This window comes from Mastigoproctus giganteus, chromosome 10 (assembly GCF_048544385.1).
Source record: "Mastigoproctus giganteus isolate SK-2022 chromosome 10, ASM4854438v1, whole genome shotgun sequence".
Taxonomy (NCBI): Eukaryota; Metazoa; Arthropoda; class Arachnida; order Uropygi; family Thelyphonidae; genus Mastigoproctus; species Mastigoproctus giganteus.
Genome location: NC_143584.1, coordinates 15,219,369 through 15,241,410, shown reverse-complemented (window position 1 = coordinate 15,241,410; position 22,042 = coordinate 15,219,369). Strand labels below are relative to the sequence as shown.

Sequence of the window (22,042 nt, the reverse complement as noted above, 5' to 3'; positions counted from 1 at the left end):
GGTGGAAAGACTATTTTAAGAAGTTATTAAATGAGGAAAACCCAAGAGTATTATGCGAGGATGGAGAGGCAAATAAAAGAGTAGTGGAAGGCATAAGCAGGAAAGAAGTGGAAAGTGCACTCAGAAAAATGAAGAGGGGGAAAGCAGTAGGTGTTGATCAGATACCAGTAGAGATATGGAGAAGTCTGGGCAAAAAAGGGATTGATATCCTATGGGACTTTATGGAAAAACTGTGGCAGCAGGAGAGGATACCCAATGAGTGGAGGGAAAGTATACTTGTGCCAATCTATAAAAGAAAGGGTGATGTGCAGGAATGTGGGAGCTACAGGGGAATAAAGTTAGTCTTATTCGATGAAGATCTGGGAAAGAATTGTGGAAGGAAGGAGACGGAAATAGGAAAGGAACAGTTTGGTTTCATGCCGGGAAAAGGAACAACAGATGCAGTCTTTGCTTTAAGGCAGGTGATGGAAAGATACAGGGAGATGCAAGTAGCGTCGCATGTGGTGTTCATAGATCTGGAAAAAGCATATGATAAAGTGCCCAGACAAGAGATATGGAGATGCATGAGGGAGAAGGGTGTATCAGAAAAGTACGTAAGGCTTGTGAAGGAAATGTAGGAGGGAGCGATGACTCAGGTTAAGAGTAGTGTAGGTATGACTGAGGGGTTCTCTGTAGAAGTTGGACTGCACCAGGGATCAGCTTCTCATCCCATATTTGTTTGATCTGGTAATGGATGTGTTGGTGAGAGAAGTGAAGAGTAGAGCACCATGGAGTATGCTGTTCACAGATGACATCGTACTGTGCGAACCAACCCAAGGAAAGGTAAAGAAGAAATTGGAGGAATGGAGGAAAGCATTGGAAGAGAGAGGCATGAGGATAAGTAGAACAAAGGCAGAATATATGGTATACAGAATATATGGTATTGAATGGAGAAGATGAGAGTTCTATAAAACTGCAGGAGGAAAAGCTACCATCATTTTCGAAATTTAAGTATCTGGGATCGAACGTTGAGAGGGAAGGAGGACTGTGTGCAGAAATACAGTATAGAGTGCAATGTGGATGGTTGAACTGAAGAAAGATGAGTGGGGTGCTGTGTGATAAGAAAAGAAATTGAAGAATGAAGGGAAGAGTATATAAAACTGTGGTTAGATCCGCATTGATGTACGGTGCTGAGACATGGGCGATTACAAGGGCCCAGGAGAAGAAGATGCTAAGATGGATGTGTGGTGTGACAAGGAAGGACAGGATAAGAAATGACTACATCAGAGGTACGGTTAAGGTGGGCCTCTGAATAAAGAAATGCAGGAATCTAGGTTGAGGTGGCTTGGTTGTTGTTGTTGTTTGGTTTTTAGGAGCATTAGCAACTAAGGCTATATTGCTCCGGAGGAGGCTTGGACATATGGAACGAAGAAGTGAGTATGTGGGGAAGAGGTGTGAAAAGTTGGAGGTGATAGGGAAGAGGAAGAGACCAAAGCTGAGATGGAAGGACAAGGTGGCAGAGGATTTAAAAGAGAGAGGATGGAGAAGAGAGGAAGCCCAGGATAGGGAGGAATGCAAGAAAAGAATAAAGGACGGAAATGTCGACCCCATATAAATGTGGGAAGAAGGCAAAGATAAAGAAGACTGTCTTTTAAATACAGCCAAAAATTTTAGAAGAAAGCACCAGAGACATGGGCACAGTCTTCTATGACAGGGCAAACTGTATAATTCAATGGAAAAGTTCAGTGAAACACAAGCAGTTGCTCTTGACACATCAAAGGCTTTCGATCGTGTTTAGAATAGAGGTCTTCTAAACAAGCTTCCATCTTATGGTTTGCCAACTGTTTTTTGTAATTGGTTATGCAGTTTTCTCTCTGACCACTCACTGAGGGTGATGGTAGATAGCTCTCTGTCTTCTAACTTCTCTACTAATGCTGGTGTCCCCCAAGTTCTTTCCCCCACTCTTTTCCTCTTGTATATTAATGACCTTCTTCCATTGACCGAAAATACTATCCATAGTTTTACTGATGATAGCACATTGCATTCAACTTTCCAGTTTGAAAAACCTTGCCCTGCTAAATCAGCTTCAACTTCTCGAATGTCCGCTACCAATTCCTTAAATGCTGATCTCCAGGTAATTCTCCAGTCAGACAAAGACAACTTAGTTGACTTCAATCTTTCTAAAATCTCAGTCCTGTCTTATATCTCACAAAAAAGGATTCTTCTGCTCCTATGCTTATCTTTGGTGACACTTCGATTTCTAGGCAAGATGATATATCTATTTTGGGGATTACCCTGACTTCTAATCTCTCTTGGCACAAGCAAATTACAAATATTGCTTCCTCTGCATCTAAAAAACTTGGTTTTCTCTTTTGCTCTCGGCGTTTCTTTTCTTCCAAACAGCTGTTAGCTCTGTACAAATGAAAAATCTGCCCTACCATGGAATATTGATCCCACATCTAGGGCGGTGCCCCCAAAACCTCTCTCAATCTTCTAGATTCCATTCAGAAGAAAGCAGTTAGGTTAATTAATGACTCATCTCTAACAGAGTCTCTCCACTCTCTGTCTCAGAGACGTACTGTTTCTGCTGCATGTCTTTTCTATAGATACTTCCACGGGCACTGTTCTTCTGAATTGGCTTCTATAATTTCTGCTCTCTCTTTCAAAATAATCCGAACAAGTGCCGCCACCAGCCAACATCCATTCACTGTCCAACTTCAAACTCACAGAACCAACTTTTAATCTTCCTCGTTTATTCATTCAACTGTCCTTTTCTCGAACAACCTTCCTTCATATGTATTTTCTGAAAATTGCAGTCTACAGAAGTTCAAGTCTAATGTCAACAAATATCTTCTTTCATCTTCCATTGACCGAAAATCCTATCCATAGTTTTGCCGATGATAGCACATTACATTCAACTCTCAACCTCCAACCCTTGCATGGTACTATAGGTTCTAATACCTCTCGTGTTTGGGGTTTTCATAAAAAAATAATAATAATAATAAAATAAACTAGGGTGGGGGATGAAAAAAATTTTTAAAAAAGCAGAAAAATTTAATTTTGTCTAAGGAGAAAGATCTAAGTGTTACTGAAGGCAAGAATAAGTGAGGGAAAGGAAGTTCTCCATAAGAAATTAAGTCTGAGTTTTACTAGTATACATTTTTACCACCTTACCTGGTCATGCAATTTCAATTGGAGTTGAAATTCCCAAACTTGCTGATTAGCTCTTTTGAATGGAGCTATGGACATTTAGAGATACAACCCATATTTTTATCGGAACAAATGAAGTATAACTTATCATCTTCAGTGAAGCTGTGGTCTAGATTCACAAGCAACAGGTCACTGATATACAGAAAAAGAACAATTGAAAGAACAGACACCCAGGGTATATTAGTACTCCAAGATGCTCAAGGATAAAGAGCATATAACAATATGAAAATGAGCAACAAACCATGACATTCCATTCATTTCAAAAAGCAGGAAACAAATCATAAGGTGGAAGTTTACTACGAAGTCCCCAAAGCTAAAACAACATCAAATGCCTATAAAATGTCAAGAGCAAATGCATGAATTTCTCCAAACTTATTCATGAACTCTTCCAATAATGATACCAAGTATAAAAATTTAATCCCATTTAAAATACAAGTATTAATGAAAATGAAAACAGGTAAAATAAAATTCCCCTGTGAGATGACAGTAATGGATCCACTTTAGAAATCATTAATTGTAAAAAAGGGTTCATTCTAATGTAAAAGTTGGCTGCCACATTACAGTAAACCCCCGCTATTCGCGGTATCTGTATTTGCGGTTTCGCGTATTCGCGGTCGCTGATTTAATATAAAATGAAACCTAAAAAAATGTGAATTTTAAAGCTGTGAACATTTTCCGCCATAAAAAAACATAGGCGTGGCTAAATTTTTATCTTTCCCAGTCAAAACAGCGCTCAGTGAGTGTGGAAGAGGGGTGACAAAATCGCGAGAGTGGATGTTTCTCGCTAATCCTTGTTCAGTATGTGTTATGCGCTTGTCATGGAAGGTTTCACCGTTTGCTTTTAATTTATATGCTTATAAATTGAATAAATTTATAAATTGATATGCTTACAAAAGTGAAAAATCTACCGTTTTGCAGTGTGTTAGTGAAAACAGACTTTTTCGAGTGTGTTAAGAGAAGAAAATGACTTTATTGTGGACAAGTTCTTTCTAACCCGTACAAAAATATGGCTACGAATAACAAGGGAAATGTGAAAATATCAAAGAAGGTGATGACATTAGCGAATAAAATTGAGTTATTAGACAAAATTTCTAATGGTGAAAAATGTCTCCTCAGTGGCAAAACATTATAAAATCAATGAGTCAACGGTACGATCAATCAAGAAATCGGAAGAAAAAATCCGCCGTAGTGTCCGTGAAAACGTGCTAATTGCTTCAAAAATTTGCTCTGTAACTCGTGATGTTAAATTAGAAAAAATGGAAAAGCTTTAAATCTGTGGATAGAAGACCGAACTCAAAATAAAATTCCGTAAAGTTCACTCATCATTCGTGAAAAGGCAAAACTGCTTTATTTGAAAGATTTGTTTGAAATTTCTAATAAATATTACATTTAATATTATTGTTTCTTATTTTCATTTCGATGCCATATGCTTGCATTTCACTATGTACTGTCTATGTACATAGTCATATTATGAAGGTACATATAATACATACGTAGATAAAATTTTAGACTAGTTTTTCTTATATATTTCATACTTTGGAACGGAACCCCTTTATTACTATGGGAGCCATAACTCAGTATTCGCGTTTTCGGTATTCGCGACATTTCTCAGGAACGTAACCCCCGCGAATAGCGGGGGTTTACTGTATATTAATCTTACATTGTTTATTATTCACTACATTATTAACCCAATTACTTTGGAAATGAAATGTATAATGTTAACTTAGTGACAATAATTTATCTCTTTTTTTTTTTTTTTTTGAGATAAGCTGAATTTCATGCATCAAGAAAAACTGGAGAAATTCTCTCTCTCTCTCTCTCTCTCTCTCTCTCTGCATATACATTTACATTTCTACCTGATTCTTCTCATTCTATAAAGATTTAAATGTAGAGATTTAATGTGGCATTTGAAATTAGTTTTCAGTAAAAAAAAATCTATTTTGTGAAATGACCTTTGTTTTAAGATTAAAATAATAAAAATATAAGAATGCCTATTAAAATCAATATTAAAAAACCTATTTAAAATTTTAAGAAATGATTTAATAATTTTAAAAGATATACTGCACAATTTAAATATGAAGCATATTAATTTTTTAAGTGTGGTTTATTTTTTTAGATTTTGATATAAAATTATCATTTCTTCAATTTTCTTCTATTTTTTTAGTTCCTTCAAAAATGTAAAATTGAAGTTCACCACATATTAAAACACACATATCCCTCTCCAAACACAGAGATCCTGAATAGACTACTAAATCTTCATCCGCACTTCCAACTGAGAAACTGTGAATATGTTACTAACCCCATGGTCCGGCTGCCCTTAGTCCTGCCAGAGGATTGAAAGGCTGTAGCATGGTAGCCAGAACTTTTACCCACAGAGAAACTCTAAATGTTGGGGTTGTATTTGTACTTCTTTCAGAAAATCCCCAAGGATCAGCCAAAATTAAATGATGAACATGTTCTGGATACTGAAGAGCATATGATGATGCAAGGAATCCTCCCATACTATGGCCAAGTAGAATGAACTTTTGTAAACCCATACGTTTTCTCCATTCTTCTATACCTATCACAAAAAAGGAGAGAAATTAACAGGTTTGCTTTCTCCTTAAAATTTGCATAAACTACAACATTAACATTTAACAAAAACATTTCATCATTTATTTAATAACTTGCATATCACACAAAAATTTTAATGATTAAACACCTTTTACCAATTTTGAAAATTGTTTTAATAGTTTTTAAATGTTTTTTTTTTTTGAAAAAAATATATTAAAAAACCTTGAGAAATCGTTTCTATAAGTTTTCAGAATTTTTTTCACTTTCCTTTATTCAAATAATTTTAAAATAATTTTAAACAATTTTGTTACACAAACATTATCCAAGAGACTGCATTTTAAAATGATTCCAAATAAACCAATGGATAATTCATTTTAGTGTATACTCATTGTTTAAATATCCATTTATTAGTAATTATTAAGAGTAAGAATAAAATTACATAAATAGGATGGTTACATGGCACCCGACAAATGTGGTTTTTTAAAATTTTCAGTTAAATTAAATCAAAGACTAAACTAATAAAATAATTGTCTCATTTTTCAGATCCTTCAATCCATTTTTTATTATGTACAAGTACACATTAACATATTATGAAAATTTGGTCCACATTTTAAATGGATTCGTTTTAAGTGGAATTTTTTGGAATCAATATCCTTGGTTATGATGTTAAGACAAGCAGTATGACTTAACATCATATTTTGCAGAGTAACATATACCATGCTACAACAAACCAATGCATATTATGGTTTTAACAAGACCATGCTAGTAAATACTGTGGATGGTAGTGAGAATGAGATGATTTAGCAAAATTGAAAATAAGAGAGTGGAAGTAAAAATGGGTTATAATAGCAATGAGAGTGAGAGTGATGGCGCTGAACATAGTGGAAGTGAAACTATTCAATTTTCTGCTTGTCTCAAAAGACAAAAGTTAAATTATTGATTTTGTTGCAAAAATACTTCTAACCAATTAGGTATTTTCATTCTATGAGAAATTTCTTTCAAAACATATCATTCTGATAAACGAAAAACTGCATTAGATGAAAAAGTAAAAGTTTTGAAGTAAACTGTAGTGTTTAGTTGTGATAAGACAAATGTTCACTGTAATCTACACCCAAATTCTTGCAATGAGAAAATAGTGTTGAAAAGCCAAAATGCTTAGCTTTTTTTTTTTTTATTTTGAGACCATTAATTTTGAGCACAGCTTATTAAAGAAAAATACAGTCCATTTAACAAGTGTGAACACTTGTCCATACTTCACATGTAACTTAAAAAGATGGCAAAACTCAGAAAGACTGCAAGCTACAAAAGTTTTGGGGAATATATTTTAAAATTTATCAAATTTTGTGTGTTATAATAGTAAGACAATGACTATGGTATGAAAACTGTTCTTAAGATTGTACTAGAATATTCATTAATAAATTTCTAAATAAAAAAATACTTATAAAAACTGTTTCATATAGTTCTCATTGCATTTGGTTATCAAGCAGAAATTACATATGACATTCAAAACATTTTTAAAAATAAATCAGATACAAACTTTGAACAAGCTGGTTCTCAACATCCATAGGATCCTTGCTAAAGGCTGGTCGAGCACTCCTTCCAAAACCAAGAATATCAAGGGAATAGAGAGGTCGTTGTGAAGATAGAGAATCCAAGTTTAGAACCCAAAGTCCTATTCCTGAAGCAAAACCATGTAGGAGAACAATAGGTTTCGTTCCTTTATCAGCATCATTCATAGTCAATGTCCATATATTATTATTTTTTGGATGCACTCCATCAGTTTCAATATTTACATATTTACAACTGAAAGGTTTCTTTAAATCTATAAAAAAATATATATATACATACTTAATTTCTGTATTATATTTTAAGATTTCGGTATCACATTTACATATTATTAAAGAATCAATAATATTATGTTGCAATCCAACAAAATGATCTAATGTAAATATTCCACAGCATTATGAATGAAAATCCATAAGCCCTGAAGCAGTCTATTGGATATGTGTCTATTGTTTATATACATAAAAATTTTGCAAAATTTTGATACAACTGCTTCATATTGCAGATACTAAGCTAAATGTGAAGGGTAAAGCAATATGCAATATACACTGTTAAAGATTTTTGGCAAGCCCAAGAGGGAAGTGTGCCAGGGTCACTATGGTGTAGAGCAGGGGTGACCAACTGAATTTGTAATGCAATCTACTTTTTTTCTTCAAAATTTGCCGAGATCTACCATCGGAAGAATTTAATTGCACATAGTTAAAAAAGTTAATCAACACATATTGAAAAATGTTGTTTATATATTTTAAAATTAAATACAATTCAGAATTCTTATTTTAAATTCATATGTATTTAAATTTTTAATTTATGTGAAGTTTGTGTCTTCATGTCATCTGCCAAGCTTTCAAAATCAGAGATATACTATGATAAGGCCAAACCGTAAAGAATCTTCTGTATGCAAGTCCATAAGAGTAGAGCAAGTCTTCGTCTTTGTTTGTTTAAAATACAAAAAGGCAGATTCACATAGATATGTGGAACCAAAACAGAAATTTAAAAGTTCACTGCATTTTTTTACATTTGGATACTTTTCTCGGCAAACTTTTCTTCAGGGATTTAGAAGGGGTCGACTGCTCAACTTTATGAAAGAACATATTAATGCATGACTACACAGTGGCTTTTTTCTTTTCATCATAGATTTCTTTGTAGCAAGCAAGCATATCATTCACCCTTCTGTTAACTTTTAAGAATCATTCACTGTCAAGATCCATCTTCTCAAACCTCGCCATTGCCATCTCTCTGGTGATGAAGTGTCTCAGCTCCTCATTTGGTTCATCTTGAGCTTCATCAGCATTTTCTTCTTTCACTATCACTGCCTGCAAGTCAATAAGTTCTTCATTAGATAATTCCTTCTCTTCTTCCTCTATTAACTCCTCCATGTCTTTGGCAACAACCTCCAACCTTTACAATCTTATCTGTAACCTCTTCATGTGATTCATCTTTTTCAAACCCTTCGAAGCCTTTTATGTGCCGTGGGCATATTTTCTTCCATGCATTATTTAAACAATTTTTACTAATTTCTGCCCAGGCCTTATTAATGTTTAAGATGTCATGGTAAATATTGTAAGATTTCCAAAAGTCTCTTAACATAAAATTTTTCTCATCGTCTATTGCAGACAATGCCTGAGCAAATGTACGTAAATAGTATGCTTTTAAATTCAAAATAACACCCTGATCCATAAGTTGGATGAGTGAAGTCGTGTTTGGCAGTAGAAATATGACTCTCACATTCGAACTAAAATCATCTAGATGCGTAGGATGTCCAGGAGCATTATCTAATAGAAGCAAAATCTTGAAAGGAAAGTCGTTATCTTTACAATATTTTTCAATCTCGGAAATAAAGCAGCATTTAAACCAATCCTCAAAGAGAGATATTTTAATCCATGCTCTCTGGTTCAATCAGAAATGCATGGGTAGGGTGGCTATATTGATGCCCTTAAATGCAAGAGGATTTCCAGAATGGTACACATGCACTGGTTTTAATCTGTAATCTCCCGCTGTATTAGCCCCTAGCAAGAGCGTGGCCCTATCTTTTGATGCCTTAAAACCCGGCATTGTATTTTCCTTTGGCAACGTATGTTCGATCCGGCATTTTTCCAATACAGAGCAGTCTTGTCAACGTTAAAAATTTGCTGCATTGAATAGCCGCCTTCATCAATAATTTTTTCCAACCCATCACAAAATTTCTCTGCGGCTGCAGAATCGGCACTGGTGACTTCACTGCATACTTTAACATTGTGGAAACCAGCATGATGCATGAATCTATTAACCACCACTTGCTTGCCACAAACTTGGGTTGGGGTTCGCCATACTTATCCTTAATATCTTTATAAATACTTGTTGCTTTTGCTTGAATGATCATTAGACTCAGGGGCACTCGCTTCTGAATATGATTTTCCATCCATATTATTAATAGCTTTTCCATCTTCGATATAGCACCTGAATGCTGTTTTGTGATCACTGTTGATCTTAAGTGTGCTGATCCTTTGACATGTTCTTTTATATGGGCACTGTCCTTTAAAATAGTATTCTCTGTTGAAGCAGCGAGACCTAATTCCCGTGCAATAGATGACAAACTTTGTCCTGATTCTTAATCATTTTCGTCTTCATTTCTAAATCAATTTTGTTCCATTTCCTAACACTGCCAGCACTTGCATTTTCCATTGGTCCCTTTCCCTTCACCATTGTAATAAGTAAATAGGAATGAAGAGAAGATTCTGAAAATTTATTAATGTTTTTATATAATTCAAGATTTTCAGTGAAGGGGGAACACGTGTCACCATAATAGCGTAAAAACCCACACAATTCCGGTTATCAGGATTATTGCAAATGCAATAAGATCGAGCTCACTACCCATTTATAATTAGATGCACTAACAGAAAAGCCCAATAAACTGGAAAGTGCAAATTGTTTTTATTGTTTTATGGTCGTGACCTCCAGAAATGTGCTTTAAAAAATATCACAAAGGCATTCAAAATTGATTCGTATAATGGGAACATATGATAATGATGAAAGGGTAGTGCAATTTCCATTATAAATATGACCTTTTAGAGAGATAAATAGCTTAGTAATATAGTGAAATTTTCAACTTCCAAGGACTTGGAACGAATTACAAAAAAAAAAAAAAAAAAAAAGCAATGTGTTATTGGGTTCACATTACAATATTTTCACGATACCTCCATTTATTCTTACAGGATGCAAAATACATTTCCATGATTTTTTTAAGTTTGTACTGGCCGGCAAAAACTTACGTAAATTCAAGTATTATGTAAGTCGGGAAGTTCCTGTACTTCTGACATAAACGAACTAATTTTATATGAAGGAAAAAAAATAATAACACCACAGATATATGTGATTTTTACTCTTCTGTACATGTGTTTGCTGTGTGAAACAGTTAACCTAAGCTGAAGACAGAAATTTGTGTTGCATCGAAAAATGTATTATTATTGATTTTTTATTCAAATAAAATCAGTTCATTCATTTCAGAAGTTCACCAATTATATTTTTAGACTAAACCAAGAATGGGGAACAACTTTCTAATTGTGAAAAAATTCATTTGATTAGGCAAAATTTAAATTTATAAATCGTAAAATCTAAATGGTAATACTTAGTTCAATTTTAACATCAAATTCAAAATTTCCCTCCAGATATGACAAAAAAGATGCAGATGACAAACAGTTTAAAGCTAAAAAATAAGCAAGAAAGACCATGGTGCCTTTTAATTGAAACATGTATATTCAATTAACAGATTAATTAGAAGTACGAATAAAATTAAAATAATTATAACTGACATCAAAATGTAGAAAAAAAGTCATAACTAAATATCATTTTCTGTTGAAGCAGCGAGACCTAATTCACGTGCAATAGATGACAAACTTTCCTTTATTTTTACATATGACAGAATAAAAACAGGATGAGAACATGTACAAATAATTGATATTGTATGATGTGGTTGGGATGGGATGTAGCATTTCTGCAAGCAATGCTATATTCTGTTTCTTTAAGTAGTTTGGCTGCCATGCAAGAACACTGCTCTACTGTGATCTTTTTTTTTTATGCATTTCTGTGTTGATTAAAAATTTTTATTATCAGTTACAACAGTGCACTAATTTCATTTCAGCACTGGTCTAAATTTTATTAATTTTTTAACTGAAATCACCTACGGTCATTATTTTGAATTTAAACAAACACCTTTTGCATTTATACCTTCTACAACAGTTATTTTAATTCTCCTTCCCATTCTCTTCTTTGTCTGCATTTTTTAAGACTTTGACTTTGTTCCTTGCTTAACTTTTTAAATTCTATTTTTACTGTAATCTGTTATACATATATATATATAAACATACACAGAATAAAATAATAACCAAACTATAGGCAGATGTCAATCAGGTGAATTTATTAACAGAATTCAGAAACATTTTGTGTGTTATGAAGAGTTTACAGTAGGTGATTAATTTTTTCTTAAACAGCACAATTAGTTATTTTTTGATAACACCGAGATGTTATTTTAACTATGTTTGATCCCAACAAAAATGGTTGCTATCTCCCTGTCCACTCTTGTGCATATTATCAAACAGCCTGTTGCTTTTTAAATAGTTTCAGCATTTTTTTGTACATGAGTAACAGTAGCAGTCTGGATTCAACACAGAAGTTCTTCCGTTGTCTGCAGTTTTTTGTAAATTGATAAATTTCCTTTTACCTTTTTTTTTTAACAATAACTACATGCAACTTAAAATTCTCATATAATTGTTGTGAGATACATGCTTATATAACATTATGAACTCATTATTATTAACAGCCTCCTAAAGTTTGGCTACTGTTTTGTGCGACACCCTATATATACAGGGTGTCTCAAAAATATTGGTACAAATGTTTAGGGGAGGTAGGTAACATCTAAAGGAATGTGAATCGCATAGGAACCCATAACTGGAAACGTCACCATAAGTCAGTACACAGCGCTGTTCATCAGTTCGTGAGAGGGAAAATTTCTGGTTTACTCATTCAAGCAGTAGTCGCAGCATGAAGAGCATGCATCGATATACGAACTGTGAGCTGGCAGACCTGCACCTAGTGTATGGATTAGCAGAGGGCAATGGACGAGCCGCTCAATGAATTTATGGAGAACACTTCCCAGACAGACATGTACCGGACCACCGTTTGTTTGTGCGTGTCCTTAAAATTTCTGCGATTATGGGTCATTTAGAGGTAACAGGAGTAGTGCGGGCAGACCACGTTCGACGCGAACTCCCGCCAGGGAAAAATGTGTTGAATGCCATCCAGAATAATCCTACTACCAGCACACGTGCCGTTGTCTCTGCCTTATGAGTGTCTCATTGCAGTGTACAGCGTGTCTGGCACGATGATTCCTTACACCCCTTTTATCTCCAAAGGGTTCAGTTACTGCTCCCCCAAGATCATCCTGCACGTGTGGCTTTTGCACAGTGGTTTCTCCAAGAAAGTGTTCAAGACTTGAATTTTCCAGCCTATGTTTTGGTCACGGATGAGGCTTATTTCACTCGGGAAGGCTCATTCAATCAGCACAATGCTCATGTGTGGGCTCACGACAACCCACATGGTGTGCGCCCCCATGCGGAACAACATCACTTCGCAATAAATGTGTGGGCAGGTATTGTTGGTGACTGCTTAGTGAGCCCATACCTGTTACCAACCCGCACGAACTCTGCTGAATATCAGATCTTTCTTGACACAAGTTCTACCAGGGTTACTTGACGACGTTCCAGCAAATGTGAGACGCAACATTTGGTTTCAACATGATGGGGTGCCTGCCCATTATGGAAGGTGTGTTCGTGACCATTTGAACAGGCGTTTTGGGCGTTGATGGACTGGCCGTGATGGACCTGTTGCCTGGCCCCCACGCTCACCTAATTTATTGAGCCTTGATTTCTTTCTGTGGGGGCCCCTCAAATCTATCGTGTATGAATCACCTGTGGAGACGGAAATGGATCTCGTGGCGAGACTCGTCTGAGCTGCTGCTGCTACTGTCAAAGAAACTCCAGATGTGTTCGACCGTGTCTGCCAATCCATGCTGCATCAGTGTCACACATGTAACATCATGAAATGCATCCAACTTGTACTCCATTGTTAATATTATGTCAAATAAATGTTTGCCACTAATTACTGTCTTGTGTCATTTCTGCTTCTTGTGCCTCTGCTACTACTTTCCCGTGACGTTTCCGGTTATGGGTTCCTATGCGATTCACATTTCTTTAGATGTTACCTACCTCCCCTAAATGTTTGTACCAATATTTTTGAGACACTCTGTATATATATATACAGTCAAACTGTTTATAGCATCACTCAGGAAGATGTAATATTCTTGATATTATAGCTGTTTTAATCCCAATGTTCTATGTTTCCATCAAAAAGATATACAGTTCAGAAGAGAAGTTACCGTGTAATAGCATCCTATTCTTAGTGGAGAATATTGTGGAGAAGAAGCAACAAAGCCAACTGAAAAAACTGTAATGAATGTTTAAAGAAAATTATAGAACTGTTCCATGAAGAAAGTTCATGAAATCACTGAATTAATGGCCAAATTTACCAGCATCCAAAGAGCAACAGTGTTCAATGCAAGAGCAAAGGGAAAAACTGTTAAAAGCACCAAGGAAGCTGCCAAAAACAAACTGACATAACCAACTGGCTAACAAAGCACAGTATCATACTAATGATGATTTCATAAAACCAGCCACATACAAAAAAGACCATGCCTACTTTTTTAAAATGAATATTATACCATAAATCACTTGCTGACAATGATGAGTTACCTGTACTAGGGCCCCTTCCTGCAGATAACCAGACCGACCTCTCGAGGTCGGTCTGGTTATCTGCAGGAAGGGGCCCATTTATTGTGTGATCTAAGCTATCTAAAGTATTCTAATACCTTTTATGTTTGGGGGTCAACATTAAAAAAATCATCAGTGACACTACACAATAAATTACTATTTGAATTACAACCAATGGAAAGATGAGTTACCTGTACTAGGGCCCCTTCCTGCAGATAACCAGACCGACCTCGAGAGGTCGGTCTGGTTATCTGCAGGAAGGGGCCCATTTATTGTGTGATCTAAGCTATCTAAAGTATTCTAATACCTTTTATGTTTGGGGGTCAACATAAAAAAAATCATCAGTGACACTACACAATAAATTACTATTTGAATTACAACCAATGGAAACAGCAGATGTATGCAATTTTGAAATTATACTGTAACCAATGTATAGTGGCACGATTTATGAATTTTTTTTAACTGACTGAATAATGTTATAACCAAGTTTTCATTATTTCCCATGTTGCTATAACTGAGTTTGACTGTAACTGCAATATTTTCTACAATATTTAATATTTACTATAAAAAATAAATTTTACTCACATGAAAGTACTTTCTGTTCTGCTTCTGCCAATGCTGTTGAAGAAGTGGGACACCATCTCAGCCAGTTGGTCAGCCAGCTAGGGAGAGAGTCATGGAGCCAGATGAATAGATAACCAAGGCTTGCAAATCCTGATATAGCCAGCATAGTGCCCAGAAACCTATAGGGGCACAGAAGTATACATGCCCTACCAGGTTTGAAGACAGAAAAGCAGAGAATAGAAGGAAGAATAGTAGCAAGGAGAATAGTTAAATGTTAAAAGATGTTAAACAGGATATCAAAGTAGAAGAAACAGGGTAAAGTTGATGATTTCTGCTGATTTTCTATATCAGTAAATACATTAACAGTTGAGGGTTTGGAGAAATACATTAGAAGGTTTGAAGTGGCACAGTAGAAGGTCTGGAGAAGTACCAGTTGAATGTTAGAGGGTGTGCAGAAATAGACAGCTGAATGTTAGATTGGTCTGACTACAAAATGCATGGTTATAGTACAATGATTTGCAAATTTCAATAGCAAAAAATTTTATCTACAATTAAAAAAATCCTCTACATAAATTATTATCTAAACATATTTATACAAAACATGCAATAAGGAAGCTACATTCCAAAATAAATTCTAAACATTCTTATTTTTAATAAAATATGACCAGCTATAAATTGAAGAAGTCTAATGATTCGAATCTACGTATAGATAAATTAAGGAAAAGTAGCTCCCAACTTGGAGACTGCTTTTTTGAACTCAAAATTAACAGAACTCTATAATTTTTTATACAAATACTTTTCTATAGAATTTTGTTACTATATTAGTCAAAATTCAATCGCTAGAGACTTATTGGCACAAAAAAACTTTACTGCACTTTGGAAAGCTTGAAGTATACAGTGGATTTCCACCTGGCTAATTTGCCAAACCAGATACAAAGATGCTGAACAGCTTAGCATCTGCCAATACACAAAGGCCAGATTTATATATTATCACCGATAAAATTGTATTATGAATCAATACATTACAGATTGGGAAAAAAAAGTCGGGATATCCTATCGTAAAATGAGCTGAAATCTATGAGAGAGGGAAATAGGAAGAAAACACACTGATCATTGGTTTTAATTACAATTCTAAGCAATTATGTGTAACCTCTGCTTCTACAATACACGCTGATTCTTATGGGTCCAATATTGTTGCAGAAGTGAGACCCCACATGACATCTCTGGTGTTATCTTCTCAAAAATTTTGACAATTTCTTATTTCAAAGTTTTTATTATTTCATAGAACTCAGAAGTCCCACCATGACTTGACTTTGTTCTATTTTTTCCTAACTGATAATGCATAATGACAAAGCATTCCATTTTTGCTGAAACCAAAATTTTAGTATTAGTATCACCATATAGTGGAAGGAAGCCATAGGCTCTTGCTGTACCAGACAAAAAAAAAAAAAAAAAAAAAAGGAAATAAGAAAATACAAATAATACACTTCCCTTGTCATATAGGTTGATCAATTGACCAATTGTCATATAGGTTGACCAATTCATCCAGTTGACCAATGAATTTCTTCAAATTGTGAGGCAACTTGTTCCAGTAATCAACAACTCACTGGTTTAAAAAAAACTTCCAACAATCTAGTCTAAACCTCTTCCCTTGTAATTTGAATTTATGGCACCTAGTTCTGCAACTCTCTATAGAAGTGAAAATTCCACCTTTATTCATTTTACCAGCCCCTCTCAGAGTCTTATAAACCTCAATCAGATCCCCTATAAGGTGTGTGCCTCTGTAGCCAATATAACCAAAAGCCTTTCTTCGTACAGTCGCCCTTTTGCCTATCTCATCATGTGAGTTGCCCATCATTCAACCCTTTCATGATGAGGTCTCCATACTTGAACTTCTACTGTTTTCAATTCAACACCCACCAAGTGTATAATTTATTTTCAGGTTTGTATTCCCCAAATGTAAGACCTTGCCTTTTGCTTCATTAAAACATAACTGCTACTTTTCTGACCATTCTTCAAGTCTTCCTGAAGGAGTGCTGCTTGGCACTGATCATTAACGACTCTCTCAATCTTTATGTCGCCTGCAAATTTTGACATCATGCCTATTATCCCTTCATCAATGTAGTTTATGAAAATTGGAAACAACACTGGTCCAAGAACTGATTCTTGGGGTACTAGGCATGATGTCAAATAAACTATGTTGAAATTGTTCCCTATATTCAGCTCATGAGTAACTTTGTCAAAATAATTTATTAGGTTAGTTAAACATGATTTTCCCTTAAGAAAACCATGTTTCGCTCTAATTATCCCTGGATTACACTCTTAATCACTGCCTCTAAGACTTTCCCTACCACTGAAATCAGACTAACCGGTCTATAATTACTGACTTCACTCTTAGAAACACCTTTATATATTGGCAATTGGCAATACGTTGGCACTTCTCAAACCAAATGAACCTCTCCCAAGCCCAATATTACACTCATAATTAACCTCACTGGTTCAGTACATTCTCTGGCCATGTCCCTCAAAATTACTAGATATAATTTTCATTTATACCAGAGTGGGAAGTTAGAATATAAACCAATCTCTTAATGTTAACGAATGGATAAACCAGTTGGCAGTGGAATCAAAGCAATAAGGTGCAATACAACACTTGGTCATAATCCAGGCAGAGTTTGTTAAGTGAGAGGCTGTGTTCTTATTTCTCATACTATGCAGAATTAATTCATATAATAAACATTGTGCAACCTGGTATTCTGACAAAATGATGCAACCATCACTACCGATCTACTAGATTTCAGAGTAATGACAAATGTGCATAATATTTTGCCTGTTGTCTCACTCTAACACGCATGTGATTAACTGATAACTTAAAACCAATGTGGTCAACATATTTCATATACAACATTTCATTTTCTCGTTGTTCATAGTATTTAAAGTACTGACAGATACTGTCAAATTTTAGTGGTGGGATTTTGAATGATTCTTTAATTGACAAACTTCTTTCATTACTGGAAGACAGTCTTAATGTTCTTGGTTTGTCTTTAATAAAACCATTACTGAACTTTTTTTTACCATATGAAAAAAGGTTCTTTTATGAGGGTGGTATTTCTTTTCCAAGAATCTTTAGAAGTCAAATCTTAAAGCTCTAAAGCTTTGTTCAATCATCACTCACGAATCATACAGAAGTGGTATTTTCAATAAAATAAAAAATTAACAGAATCCACCATCTTTAACATTAATTAATCTGAAAAAGAAAATAATCAAACAAAATTTTAATACCGAAAGAGAGGGGGCACCCAGACATGCTCTTTCACAAACTATAATACTTTTTTCTATTACCTTATCTGAAATGAACAAGAACACAGAAAATATTTTTACAAAATTCTATGCAACGTATGCTTTCTTCTCTACAAACTTTTCATTACAATGAGAATATGATACAGATGAACTTCCCAAATCTGGCAAACCCTGAGACCTAATCCTTGCTAGATGTTGAAATTTCCAGATTTCAGAATAATAACACAAGCCATGAAAAATATTGCATTTCTAACACAGAAACTAATGTAATTTTTTTTACTTAGTACTGTTAAAATGAAACCCAAATATAGCATATACAGTAAACATACAATAAAAATAAAATTATTTCCCCTTCTAAAATAATTTTAAAATACTGCCATGTACAATATATTTTGGAAGCAAAAAATTTTATATATTTCATTTCATAAAAGTACCAGTGTACAGCGTCTTTGGCAATATAACCTTTACCACAACAGTTGGTGGATGTGTGTATGCATTTTGAAAGATTGCAATTAAGCTATTAATTTACTTTTACAAATGGATGAAAATTTCATATGAATGTTGTTTACAAATGAAAATCTAACATCACTAACTAAACAGTGAACGTGTTTATTGCAACTTAATGGACAAATTGTGAAATGCATAAATGAGTAATTTGTTATTTGTTATGAATGGGTAGCCATCTTTTTTTCACAAACAGCAATTAGGCAATTCTGTGATCTTATTAATTTCTCGATATTGTCAGCTCATGGAAAAAACTTATTTCTCTGAGATGAAATCTCCATTCTGCATAATCCGCACACGCACACACACACACTGTTTTGGTGAAGAGCCAATTTGAGAATTAAATTTGCCAATTCTGCAGTGGTTTGCCAGATTCACTCATTTTCCTAAGCATGGCCAGAAAATGGGCTAATGGATTGCTGGATTTGGGAGATTAGTTCAACTCCACTATGATTACTTTCAACAAATCGAGGATTTTTTTTTTGGCTGATGCTATATAAGCTTGCTTTCTTGCATCATGTGCCTCTGCTAATGCTAAATAATTGTATTTATTGAAAGTAAACAGATAAATTCCAGTATCATCTTCAAAATTTCTGATAACTTAATTTTTTTGCTATTGTTTACTAGAAACAATGTACTAATTAAAATGTGTTGCCATATCCAAACAAGCAATGTTCTTCAATATTCTCCCTTGTCCCATCAGAATCATTTCCCCTGCCACCACCAATATACCAGAGATTTATGTGATGTGTCTATGTGATTCAAAAAAGCTTCAAAGCATCAAAACAAGTCCAATATATGTTGACAAAAAATATTATTCTTAAGCTTGAAAAATCTCTAGATTAACAATATCAATAATCTCTACAGAAAAGCAGCAACATGTTCATGTACAACACTGTATAAATGGTACCGACGATGGCATCATTCAGAAAGAGAGAGAGAGAATAAGCTGTAGTAGTTCTGACATAAGTGACAGAACTACTGTAGCTGCAAGAATAAGCAAAACGCCATTGAGTTCAATGGAGTTTTTCTTAATTTTGCTAGATTTTTGTCACTACAAAGTATGAATGGAGTGACTAAAGTATGATAACACTGGTGTAGAGCATAAACAAATCCCCCTCTAGACCACCCACTCCCAACTACCCACTAGAAAACTGCCCCAAGATCAATGGGAGGCAGGGGCCATAATTGTTTTATTTAGTGAGATCGGAATCAATCTTATATATGTAAAAAAGAAAACAGACTATAAAATTTTGTTATACAAATACACCGCAGACGCCAACCCATAGTTTGGGAGGCATTGCTGTATTGCCTACTTTTAATATCATATTTAATGACATAAGTACTGTAGCTAACGATTTTTATGGAATACACAATTTCCCTTTTGAGAAGCTTATTTAATGGCACTAAATGCAGTATATTGACAAATTTTACTTAATTGTTTCTCTAGAGAATATTGAAAATCTAAACAGCAGCAGCAACAACATGCTCGTGGTATACATGATACTGATGAGTGCATCATTCAGAGAGTAGGCTGCAATATTTCTGACACAAATGTCACAAGATTAAGAAAAACTCCACTGAGTTCAACAACAATCACTCATATTCCATGAATATAGCCTCACCATACAAGCAATAAAGAGAGAAGGCAAAAATGGTAAATATTTGTCATAATCCCAAGCAATACAAAGGCTCTGGGCAGTTAAGGCTTGTGAAAAGATTTACGCTTTTTAAAAATAAACATTCATTAATGGTGCACATGCAGTTCTCCATATCTAAAAATATAGTTTGCTTATTCTTAATTCAATCCTGACAAAGGCACACACCTTGTCCTCCTGCAAGCACTAATATTGTAGGTCATTAACAAGTGAAACATCAATTAATTACTAATGCTAATCATGCCAAAAAAAAAAAAATTAAATATACCTAAAAGCTTAATTTACTTAATTTTTAATATGTAGTATATTATACCATAAAAAAGCCTGAGCAGCCAGTAAAATTACACATGACTAAACTGACTAAATACACCTGCAAATTGAAATCCTGTATATCAAATAATATCAATGTAGAGAATTTAATTATTAGAAGGAACTTGTTTTGTAAGGATGGAATTCAGTTGAACAGAAGAGATGCAAGTGTTTTTGCTAATGTTACTGAAGAGGCGTTGAAGTTTGGAGGAAAATGTTGGGGATGGGGGTAATTGTCTATTCAGTGATGCTAGTATTATAAATAAATGAATCTGAACTTTTGATTAGGTTGACCAAAGCTGATATAATAGGCAGGGGTGTTCCTTGGGTACGTGGCACTCAAGTGCCAAATGAAATCTGGCGCACCCCCTTTAAAATTTTCTTCATATATGCATGTAAGTTTCAGATTTTCAGGTGCCCCTTGAACGTTGCCGCCCGGGTGCAGTGCACCCCTTGCACCCTTGGGATGACCACCCTTGATAATAGGGTTAGCTGAGTCATCCAGCAATGAGAAAAGGGATGAAGAATTTAATTACCAATCAGATTAACGCTAATAATAGTGATAATATTAGAGTGGATACACTATATGGTTATCAAATATTATATTTCGATATTTTGCTAAATAAAAATCATATTAAAAAATTAAGTTGCTGACTTTTCTACATTTTTTTTTAATGACTTTTGAAAATGATTCCAAATTAATGACATAAAATTTTGTATTCCAAAACAGGATTCTCTTCAACATGTAAGCATAGATATTAGTTTTTAAGGCTCTAACATGTATATAAAGGATCCTGATCTAAATATCATTATTCTTCTCTTTCTTGGTGATTCCCTTCTACTTCTGACTGACTAACTCTCACTCACACTCTCTCAGGGTAATTCAGATATTTTTTTTAGCTGGTGCAGCATAAGCCTTAGGCTTTCTTGCACCAGCGTATGGCGTACACATGATTACCATGTGTACGCCATATCAAAAATTTCATTACTTCATACAGCATGTCCCTCCCACTTTTTCTTACTATTGAATACACCACGAATTGTCACACCAATAGAGCAAGCTTATCTGCGAAAAAATGTAAACCTCCCAAACACTTCCTAATTCATTTCACAAATATACGTGGTCTCAATTCTAATCTCAACGATGTCCATTTCCACTTGCAGTCTGCCAAACCCCATGTACTTTTTCTAACAGAATCTCAGTTATCGGTTGATTCAACTACTGCTCATCTCAGTTGCCGAAATTATTCACTGTATGATTCCTTTCGCCTCAAAGGTGGTACTTGTGCATATGTCCATTCCAATATTTCCTGTCAGATACTTGGTAATTTGGAATCTCCTCTTTTCGATCTTCTCTGGCTCAAAATCTCTCTACCTCATTGTGTCAAATTCATCTATTGTCTCTAGTGTTCTCCCAACTCCACTAATCACTTAGAGCTCTTTGACTTCCTCTCTTTGCAACTTGACTTTCTCCAGTCCAACTTTCCTAACAGTGAGGTAATTTTCCTTGGTGATTTTAATGTTCACAACTCCAGCTAACTTCCATTTTCTAGTCACACCGACCCAGCTGGCCGAGATGCTGAGGCTTTTGCAATTCCAATG

At 34.8% G+C, this 22,042-nt stretch overlaps 1 protein-coding gene across 3 annotated transcripts in view; it reads right to left on the bottom strand.

The window, feature by feature from the left end:
- Positions 1 to 22,042, bottom strand: part of LOC150078785 ((Lyso)-N-acylphosphatidylethanolamine lipase-like) — a 60,930-nt gene that overhangs the window by 19,266 nt on the left and 19,622 nt on the right. For 2 of the 3 annotated variants that reach the window (XM_090382613.1, XM_090382614.1), the window contains exons 2-4: positions 14,691 to 14,767; positions 7,280 to 7,564; positions 5,489 to 5,749 (exon numbers count right to left, since the gene is read on the bottom strand). In XM_090382613.1, coding sequence (XP_090238739.1) covers positions 5,489 to 5,749; positions 7,280 to 7,564; positions 14,691 to 14,767 — 623 coding nt within the window. Of the gene's footprint in view, positions 1 to 5,488; positions 5,750 to 7,279; positions 7,565 to 14,690; positions 14,849 to 22,042 lie in introns of all 3 variants that reach the window. The other variant, XM_090382612.1, reaches the window with a different exon arrangement.